Source organism: Cebus imitator, unplaced genomic scaffold (assembly GCF_001604975.1).
Source record: "Cebus imitator isolate Cc_AM_T3 unplaced genomic scaffold, Cebus_imitator-1.0 Scaffold223, whole genome shotgun sequence".
Classification (NCBI taxonomy): Eukaryota; Metazoa; Chordata; class Mammalia; order Primates; family Cebidae; genus Cebus; species Cebus imitator.
In genome coordinates this window covers 2,005,417-2,016,066 of record NW_016107538.1, presented here as the reverse complement: position 1 = coordinate 2,016,066, position 10,650 = coordinate 2,005,417, and the positions used below count along the sequence as shown (strand labels likewise).

Below are 10,650 nucleotides of genomic sequence, written 5' to 3'. Positions count from 1 at the left end.
ATGTGTATCCTATTCTAATATAGCACTGAGTGCGTATCTGTTAGTTCTAGCTGGTTTATAGTGTTGTTCAAGTCTTCTATTTCCTTGATCTTCTGTGTAGCTGTCTAGTTTTTCTATCCATTTTCTATCCATTAAAGTGCACTATTAAATTGAATTTTTGTTGAATTGCCTGTTTCTCCTTTCAATTCTGACAATTTTCATTTTATGTGTTTTGGGGATCTGTTATTAGATGCATAATTTATTACAGATCAATTTTTCTTGTAAACATTATTATTTGTCTCCATAACAACTTTTGTCTTAAAATCTATTTTGTTTAATATCCCCAGCTCTCTTTTGGTTACCCTTTGCATGGTATGTTTTTTCTATCATTTTACTTTCAGTCTATTCATGTCTTTGAATCTAAAGTTCATCTCTAACAGACAGCATATATTTGAATATTTTTAAAAATTCTATTCTTTTCTGCCAATATCTGGCTTTTAATTGAAGTGTTTAATCCATTTACATTTAATGTAATCACTGAGAAGGTGATATTTATATCTGCCATTTTGCTATGTATTTTCTATATATATCTTTTTTATTCCTCTATTCCTCCATTGTTGACTTCTTTTTTGTTAAATAGGTATTATCTAGTACACCATTTTAATTCACTTGTCAATTATTTGTTAAAATTTCAGAATATATAATGATATAAAAAAGCTTTCTTTTTATATTGCTTAATTTCCTTCCCTCCTTTTGGCTACTATCATCATACAAATAACAGCTTCATACATTGTGTGCCCATCAGCACATATTTCTAATTATTGTTTTATGCTGTCTTTTGTATTTATTTTTATTTATTTAGAGACAGAGTCTCACTCTGTTGCCCAAGGTGGAGTACAGTGGTGCAGTCTCAGCTCACTGCAACTTCCACCTCCCAGGTTCAAGTGATTCTCCTGCCTCAGCCTCCCAAGTAGCTGGGACCACAGCTGGCCAATTTTTGTATTTTTTGGTAGAGACAGAGTTTCACCATGTTGGCCAGGGTAGTCTCAAATGCTGACATCAAATTATCTGCCCACCCTGACCTCCCAAAGTGTTGGAATTATGGATGTGAGCCATCGTACCTGGCCTATATTTACTTTTTATTCTCACTTTTTAGTAGTCTTTGTAGTAACTTTTTCTGGTGTACTTTATTTCTACATGCATATTGAGTTATTGTCTAGTGTTCTTTCATTTCAGCCTGAATAAATCCCTTTAGTATTCATTGTAGATCTGTTAGTGAATTTTTGTTTATCTACTATCTTAATATTTGCTTCATTCTTGAAGGACATTTTTACTAGATACAGAATTTTTGTTTGGCAGTCTTTTTCTTTCAGAGTGTTTACTATGTCATAGTAGACACCTTTTCTGGTCTCCATGACTTCTGATTAGAAGTCAGATGTTAATCTTATTGAGGATTCCTTGTATATAAGTCACATTTTTCCTGATGCCTTGAAGATTTTCTCTTTGACTTTAGCTTTTGACAATTTGACTGTGATGTGTCTAGGTGTAGATATCTTTGATTTTATCCAACTTAGAGTTCACTCAGTTTCTTTGATGTACATATTTACTTATTTCATCAAATTTGGGAAGTTTTTGGCCATTATGTTAAAATTTTTGTTTCCCTCTCTCTTCTCTTTCTGGTACTCTCATTTTGCACATATTAGTACACTTAATAATATTTCCAAGGTCTCTGAAACGCTATTGATTTTTTTTTTCTTTTTTTTTTTTTTTTGAGACAGAGTTTCACTCATGTTACCCAGGCTGGAGTGCCATGGCGCGATCTCGGCTCACCGCAACCTCCGCCTCCTGGGTTCAGGCAATTCTCCTGCCTCAGCCTCCTGAGTAGCTAGGATTACAGGCACGCACCACCATGCCAAGCTAATTTTTTGTATTTTTAGTAGAGACGGGGTTTCACCATGTTGACCAGGATGGTCTCGATCTCTTGACCTCGTGATCCACCCGCCTCGGCCTCCCAAAGTGCTGGGATTACAGGCTTGAGCCACCGTGCCCGGCCTACGCTATTGATTTTTATCTTTTTTCTTTATGTTCCTCAAACTGGATTATCTCAACTGATCAGTACATTCAAGTTTACTAACTTTTACTTTTGCAAGTTCAAATTTGCTGTTGAGCCCTTCTATTAAATTTTTCATTTGTTACTGTACTTTTTTTTTTTTGAGATGGAGTCTTGCTCTGTCACCCAGGCTGGAAGGCAGTGGTGATATCTTGGCTCACTGCAACCTCCACCTTCCAGGTTCAAGCGATTCTCCCACCTCAGCCTCCTGAGTAGCTAGAATTACAGGAGCATGCCACCACGCCCAGCTAATATTTTTTTATTTGTTTGTTTTTAGTAGAGATGGGGTTTCGCCATGTTGGCCAGCCTGTTCTCAAACTCCTGACCTCAAGTGACCTGCCCTCCTTGCCTGCTGACCTCCCAAAGTGATGGGATTACAGGTGTGAGCCACATGCCTGGCCTGTTACTGTAGTTTTCAACTCCACAATTTCTATTTGAGTCTTCAACATTTCCATCCCTTTTTTGAGATTCTCTATTTGGTGAGGCATCTTTCTTTTAATCTCTATTTAGTGAAACATCTTTCTTTTAATTCTTTAGGCATGATTCCCTTTTAATTTTTTGTTTTTATTTTATTTTATATATTTTTTGGAGACACAGTCTCTCTCGTCACCCAGGCTGGAGTGCAATTGTGCAATCTTGGCTCACTGCAACCTCCACCTCCCAGTTTCAGAAGATTTTCATGCCTCAGCCTCCCAAGTAGCTGGGATTATAGGCGTGAGCTATGATGCCTGACTAATTTTGTATTTTTTTAGTAGAGATGGGATTTCTCCATGTTGGCCAGGCTGGTCTGACTCCTGACCTCAGGTGATCCACCTGCCTTAGCCTCCCAAAGTGCTGGGATTACAGGCATGAGCCACTGTGCCTGGCCTTTTTTAGTTTTTTTGAACATGTTTAAAATAGCTGATTTAAAAATCTTTGTCTAGGGCCCCAGGCATGTGGCTCATACCTGTAGTTTCAGCACTTTGGGCATCTGAAGCAGAAGGATCACTTGCAGCCGAGAGTTTGAGACCAGGCTGGAAGACAAAATGAGACCCCCATCTCTACAAAAATAATTAAAAATTAGCCACCATGGTGGCATATGTCCATAGTCTCAGCTACTCAGGAGGCTAAGATGAAAGGATCACTGGATCCCAGCAGTTTGAGACTGCAGTGAATCATGATCGTGCCACTGCACTCCAGCCTGGACAACAGAGTGAGACCCTATCTCTAAAAAAAAATTAAGTAAAAATAAATAAAACATGTATACATACAATCTTTGCCTAGTAAACCCAACATCTCGGCTTTCTCAGGAACGGTTTCTATTGTTTCTTTCTTCTGTATGTGGGCCATATTTTCCTTTTTTATATGCATGTCTTGGAATCTTTTGTTGAAAGCAGCACATTTAAAATAATAAAACATGGCAATTCTGAATATTGGATCCTGCCATTCTAGGGTTTCTGGTTGATACTGTTTGTTGCTGTTTTTGCTGTTTGTTTATTTAGTGAATTTCCTGGACAAATTCTGTGATGTCTGTATTTTTTGTCTTGTGCAGGAGCTGAAGTCTCTTCCTAGTTAGCTTAGTGGTCAGCTGATAATTGTATAGCAATTTCCTTAAATGCCTTGAATCTTTTTGCCTTTGCAAAAGGGCTTAGTGTGTGTGTTGGGGTACATTTTCAATGCTCTAGCAGACGATTGACAACTCTAGACTTCATTTCCTGCTTATGTACAGCCTCAAAGTCAGCCAAAGGTGACAGATTATGGCATTTGCATCCCTCTCCTGGGCCTATGCACATGCACAAGGCCTTATATATTCCCAGGAATAAGAGATTTTCTTTTCTTTTCTTTTCTTTTTTTTTTTTTTTAAGACAGAGTTTCGCTCTTCTTGCCCAGGCTGGAGTGCAATGGTGTGATACTGGCTCACTGCAACCTCCACCTTTCAGGTTCAAGCAATTATCCTGCCTCAGCCTCCTGAGTAGCTTGGGATTACAGGCACCTGCCACCACACCTGGCTAGTTTTTGTATTTTTAGTAGAGACGGGATTTCACCACGTTGGTCAAGCTGGTCTTGTTGGTCAAGTTGGTCCACCTGCCTCGGCCTCCCAAAGTGCTGGGATTACAAGCGTGAGTCACTGCGCCTGACCTGAATAAGAACTTTCAAAGCCTCATATGGACATCTCATTTTTTAGTTTTTCTTTTTAATTTTTTACCAGCCTCTTGTTAATCCTGCCTGGTGTTGCCTTCTCAGGTAACTGCAGTGTAAACTTTCCTCTCACCCACCCCTAAACACACTTTTCCACACCCTCAGTGCCATTTCCTCAAGACAGTTTTATCATGCTGGTTGTGGGGGACCATATCTGTAATCCCAGAACTTTGGGAAGCAAAGGTGAGTGGATCACTGGAGCCCTACATTGGCCAGGCTGGTCTTGAGCCCCTGGCCTCAAATGGTCCTCCCACCTTGGCCTCCCAAAGTGTTGGGATTATAGGCATGAGCCATGTTGTTGTTGTTGTTACAGCTTTGTTGAGATATAATTTATATGACGCATAATGCATCCCTTCCAAATGTACAGTTCAGTGGCTTTGGGGTATATTCACAGAACTGTACAACCATCACCACATTGAGTTTTTTTTTTTTTTTTTGAGGTGGAGCTTTGCTGTGTCACCAGGCTGGAGTGCAGTGGCACGATCTTGGCTCACTGCAACCTCTGCCTGCTTGGTTCAGGCATTCTCCTGCCTCTGCCTCTCTAGTAGCTGGGACTCCCGGTGCACGCCATTACGCCTAGCTAATTTTTGTATTTTTAGCAGAGATGGGGTTTCACCATGTTGGCCAGGATCATCTCCATCTCCTGACCTCGTGATTCGCCCGCCTGGGCTTCCCAAGGTTCTGGGGTTACAGGCATGAGCCACCGCGCCCAACCGAGAAAAATTATATCACCCTAAAAAATCCTGTACTCTTTAGCAGTCACCCCATGTTTTGTTTTATGCTTAACATGATTTTACAAGCATCTTTTCCTGTTGCTGGAAAATCTCCTTACCCATTCTCTTTGGTGACTGCCAGCAAAGGCTTTCGGGAGGCGAAATAGAGTGGCCAGGCTCTAGAACTGCGGTGTTGGTGAGGACTGCAGAAGCTGAGGACGCACAGGCAGAGAGGCAGCGACGGCAGAAGCAGGTGGTGAGGAGGGACTCCAGGCAGGACTTTGCGGGTAGAGGAAAGCAAGGCTCTGGAAGCAGAATCAACAGCACTGCTGATCCCTGGGAGGAGGAGAAAGGCGGAGGCTCAGGTGTCAGCGAACTTCCTAGGGTGGGTGAGGGTTGCGAGGTCAATGACGAATGGAGGCCCAGGAAAAGGCGGCAGCACAGGTTTGGGGAGAATTCGAGATGAGCTTGGTTTTGGACTTGTTGGATCTGGGGGCACCAGTCTGTCTCCCGGCGAGTCAGTGGGATGCTTGGACCTGGCCCTCAGGAGGCGTTTAGGGTTGAAGCGAGAGACTTGGGAGTTAAGGGTGTGAGGGCCACGTGGGGGGCCTCGGGAGCCTGTGCCGATCCAGGGTGTGAAGAACAGAGGGCCTGGGGAACACTGGTATTTTCAGGCGGTGGACGAGGATGGGACGGACATGAGCTTGTCCTAAGGTAGAAAGCAGAGCGGGGCGTCGGGGCAGTGGCCGGGGGTGGAGGGGGCGCAGAGTAGCGGGCGAGAGTGGCGAACGACGTGGAGCAACTCAGGGACGCGGCCGGGGCTGCAGCGTCCGAGGGCTCCTTGCGGTCCTGCGCCGCGGCCTCGGGACAGCTTGGGTGGGGCCGCGTGGCCCGAGGCTGCCCCACGAACGGGGACTGAGGGCTCGGCTCCCTGCACCCCAACCAGTCGGCCTGCCCCGGGTCCGCAGGGTTAGCATGGAGTTCTCAGCTCGCCGCGTCCGGGGGTGCGTGACCCTGGGGGGTCCTCTTGCGGCGGCTCCAGGGATCCCCGGCGCCCCGGGCAGATCCCTGCCCCATCCCAGGAGCCGCCCAGACTGGACGGCAGTGCGAGCACTGGGACGCAGCCTCCGAGTTCCAGCGTGACTGGGAGTTGGGGCAATTTGTTAGTTACCCGCCGCCACCAAAACGCGGCGCAGTGCCGAGACCAGAGGGGCCCCGCGTTAGCGCGAACTTCGGGCGCGGCAAGGGGGTGGTGCTCCGCCCAGTCCGAGAAGGGCGGGCGCGCTGGCCAATGGGTGCCGCCTCTTGGCCGCGGATCCGACCCCTGGGTCCTGGCCCCTAGTGCCTCAGCCCCGAGGCTCAGAAGCGGCCGGCGGAGGCGCGGTGTGGGCGCTGCAGCCATGCCCGGCGGGGCTCATGCAGCTGCCCCGCGCCTGGCCAGGCTCCGGTAGGGGACGCCCGGGGCCCCGCTGGCCCGGCCATGCTGCTGGAGACACAGGATGCACTGTACGTGGCTCTGGAGCTGGTCATCGCTGCGCTGTCGGTGGCGGGCAACGTGCTGGTGTGCGCTGCGGTGGGCACGGCGAGCGCGCTGCAGACGCCCACCAACTACTTCCTGGTGTCCCTGGCTGCGGCCGATGTGGCCGTGGGGCTCTTCGCTATCCCCTTTGCTATTACCATCAGCCTGGGCTTCTGCACTGACTTCTACGGCTGCCTCTTCCTCGCTTGCTTCGTGCTGGTGCTCACGCAGAGCTCCATCTTCAGTCTCCTGGCCGTGGCAGTCGACAGGTACCTGGCTGTCTGTGTCCCTCTCAGGTGAGGCGCGCGGCGTCGCCGGAGCTCGGGGCCCCGTCAGAGCTCCTAAATGGGTCGCCCTCTCCAGTCCCGGGTTCCTCCCTCGGGGACCCCAGACGGGCCAGGCTGGGGGCACTCGGGGCTCATGGAGATCTGGTTCCCATACTGGCCACCCCGCCTCGCCCCTAGACGAGTGCGCCCGGGCACCCAAGGTGTCCCGGATGCTCGTCCCTCTAAGGAGATCTGCGTAGAGACAACTTTAGGGGATCCAGGGAGTGTGCCCACCCCCCACCCGCGCCCGGCGAGGCGTCGGGGTTTCCCCGGAGAAAGCCTCACCCCGTGAGTGGGTGGAGCCCGGGGCACGTGAGGTTTGGTGATCGCATCTCCACCCCTGCCGCGAAGGCCATTCCTAATATTCACCGGCAGCGGCGATGTCCGATAGAGCGGTCTCCCCAGAGCAGGCCCGGGGTCCAGAGCGGCGGCCAGACGCGGTCCCGTGGGTGCTACCAGTTCCAGAGGCCGGGGAGGTCCCACCAAGGGCAAGGCTACTTTGGACGCTGGGCATTCGCACCGTCAGGGTGGACACGCATGAACCAGCTTCAGAACGTGCCTGCTGCGGAGAGGCGGCCGGGCCCATCCCAGGGGAAGGTGTCCGTTAACTTTGGGGAACTCTCTATGGACACTTGTTCCTGCGTGTGTAATGGTGACTCAGATCACCTCCATGTACTTTTTTTTTTTGAGATGGGATCTTCCTCTGTCACCAGGCTGGAGTGCAGTGGTGCAATCTCAGCTTACTGTAACCTCTGCCTCCTGGGTTCAAGCGATTCTCCTGCCTCAGCTTCTTGTAGAGCTGGGACTAGAGGCCTGCACCACCACACCCAGCTAATTTTTGTGTTTTTTAGTAGAGACAGGGTTTCACCATATTGGCCAGGCTGGTATTGAACTCCTGACCTCGTGATCCACCTACCTCTGCCTCCCAAGGTGCTGGGATTACAGGTGTGAGCCACCACGCCTGGCCTCCTCCATTTACTTTTAAAGGAGTTCCAGTGCTTCCTGGTGTCTGGTGAGAGGCCTTGCAGCCTCCCTGCCCTTGTGTAACTTTATCTCCTGCTGCCCTGTCAGGAGCTGGCTGAGAAGTGCAACCAGAATTGCAGAAAATGGTGGCAAACTTAACTGTCTACTCTTTCTCCCACTCAGAGAAAATTTAGGATTCAAGGGATGGAGTCAGCCAGCAATCAGGGTGGATTCCCAGGGGGAGTTGATGACTTCAAAATGGAGTGTTTGTCGAAAGTATTTATTCTCTGTCTTTGGTGCCCGGGCCTCATTGGCATTTTCGAGGAGAGTTTGAGATCTCTTTATATTTGGAGCTGAGACAGGGAACCTAAGTCACAGAGTAGGAAGGAAGGGAAGGAAGTCATTTATTAGGTGCCAGCTCTGTGCCAGGCAGTTTATAATAAATGTGTCCCTAGCAGTCCTTGCAGTACCAGAGGATAGGTGCTCTAACCTGCATCTTGTAGAGAAGGAGGGGTAGCTCAGGGAGGTTGGAGTCTTCCCAGGATGGTGTATCAGGGACGGGTGTCAGAGCCGGGGCGTGAACTCAGACCTGGCACCGTGTCCCCACCCATGCCATCAGGCCATGCTGCAGGGCCATGTGTGGCACTGGTTTGGGAGACAGGGAGATACGTGTTCTGCTGTGTTGGGAGGAGGATCTGCCTGGAGTAAACTGGTGGTTGTAGGAGAATGTGTTTGTGGGAACTGAGCCGGAGAATGCTCCCAGAAGCCATCTGAGTAGGCAGATGTGTTGAGTCTGGTCCCTGTGGGTTGTGTCCTGGGTCCCAGCAGGAAGAGGAACCTCCTGCTGGGGAGGGCCATGAGCCTCATGTGGGTGTCTGGTCATTCCACGTGCTGCTGCCGGTGCTGTTGGACCAGGAAGCATCGTGCGTCCCATCAGGTGTGACAGCCTAGGGATTTCCAAAAGCGAAGGAGGCACAGTAGTCTCTTCTCCTCTCTTTTGGGTCCCTTCCCCGCCTTTTGGTGTCACGTTGTTACAGCCTCTTGGATGTTTCACATCCAGCAGGGCAGTCACGAGCCCCAGCCTGAGTTGTCCATCTAATGGAAACCCCTTGGACTTGCCCTGGCAGAGACCCAGAGAGGAGTTACTGCAAGAAGCTCCCAGGCCACAGGGAGCAGGAAGTTCCATGAAAGTTTAAATCTGTTAGTTCTTGTCCGGGTTTGTGCTGGGCGGGGTCTTGAAAAAAATGGGTGTGGGTGTGTTAAGGGGAAAGCTGTGAATCACAGGTCCTGAACGTCTTTGCATTGCCAAGGGCCGAGGGGAGAACACTGAGGCTCGCCCCATCCTGCCTTCCTGGCCTGGCCACAGAGCTTGGAGGTCTGGAAGAGGTGCACAGGGAGCCCCCTGCTCCCTGCCCCAGAGGTGGTCATCTGACCTGGCCACAGCACCACCCAACCCTAGTAGGTGGGAGTGGTGAACTGGGGCCCCCAGGGCTTCCCTCTGGGGGGCTGGTGCCTGGGACAGGCCTTCCCTCAGCTGGCCAAACAGCTCCTGGCCCCTTGTGAGCAGGTTAAAATACAGATTACAGGGCCCCACCCAGTCGTACTGAATCAGAATCTCTGGAATCCCCAGGATTCCAGCAGTTGTATCTTTAACTAGGGACTTCTGGTTCCACCAATTTGAGAACCCTCCTAGAGTCGGGGCCTGAAGCTCTCCTTACTTGACTGACACAGGCTGGGTGCAGGATGCCCCAAGCTCTGACTTGGCCCTGAGGCCCTCCTGGGGTCTCGGAACTCCAGGTGAGAGTAAAGTTGGAAGTGCCCTGTTTGGGAGGAGGTGTCTCTGCTTTGAAGCCAAGCAATAAGGAGGGCGAGGTGCAGGGAGTGAGGGCTGAAGCCTTAGGAAGGACAGTCCTGGGACCTACCCCAGTTCCTCCCAGTTCACCGGCTCTGAGTGCGAGCCCTGTGGCCGCAGAGACCACAGCCCCCACCTGCCACCGCGTTCCCAAGGTCATTACTGGTGTGAGATGACTGTGCAGAAGGGAGGGGAGCCCGGAGGGAATGCCGGGAACAAATCTGATGCCCTTGGCCTGGCTGGGAAAAGGAGTGTCTGCTCGCACCAGGCACTGCCCTTTGCCTTCAGGGGAGGGCTGGGCACAAACAAAAGTCCATTGCCTCTGGTCAAGTCCACAGACAGCACCTGATGTTGGGGCCTGGCGGGGTCCAGTCCCAGTGGTGCCATCGGGAGTGGGTGTGCAGCTCCTGGGCTGGGGGATGTGGGCATGGACAGGGAGGAGGGTGTGGGCCCTGTCCACACAGCTGCTCCCAGCTCTCACTTCACCCGAAGGCAGGGGCACTTCCTCCTCCCTGCTCCAATCCTGTTCCCTTCAACACCCAGTGTGGAGGCCTTCCCTGCTCCATAGACTCAGTTTCCCTGGCCCTATGGCATTGAGTCTGGCCAGGCCAAGTCCAGCTGTTTTCCTAGTAGAGCTGAAGGAGGGTGGATCGGGGAGGGTTTCGTTGGCCAGATGGGTCCAACGCCGTTTTTGTCTGACCTGTCCCTGGACCTTACCCTGTCACCCTCCCTGCTCTTGCCCCATTGAAGCTTTTCTCTGGGTCTCACATGTCTGGCCTGCAAGGTAGGGATTAAAGACTTCTTAGCAAGACTTTGTGCCTTGCATGAAATGTGGCCTCCACTTAGGGTAAAAGTTGGCAGGGGGTTTCGAATGGTTTTCAAAACTTTAAAAAATTGAGCCAGGCCGGGCGCGGTGGCTCAAGCCTGTAATCCCAGCACTTTGGGAGGCCGAGGCGGGTGGATCACGAGGTCAAGAGATCGAGACCATCCTGGTCAACATGGTGAAACCC

The 10,650-nt window shown here is 50.5% G+C and overlaps 1 protein-coding gene across 1 annotated transcript in view; it reads left to right on the top strand.

The window, feature by feature from the left end:
• Positions 1 to 6,133: 6,133 nt before the first annotated feature.
• The window catches only part of ADORA2B (adenosine A2b receptor), a 31,260-nt gene continuing 26,743 nt past the window's right edge, over positions 6,134 to 10,650 (top strand). Inside the window, exon 1 of the mRNA XM_017496827.2 lies at positions 6,134 to 6,795. Within this exon, the coding sequence (XP_017352316.1) occupies positions 6,461 to 6,795 (335 nt within the window). The 5' untranslated portion in view covers positions 6,134 to 6,460. The remainder of the gene's footprint in view (positions 6,796 to 10,650) is intronic.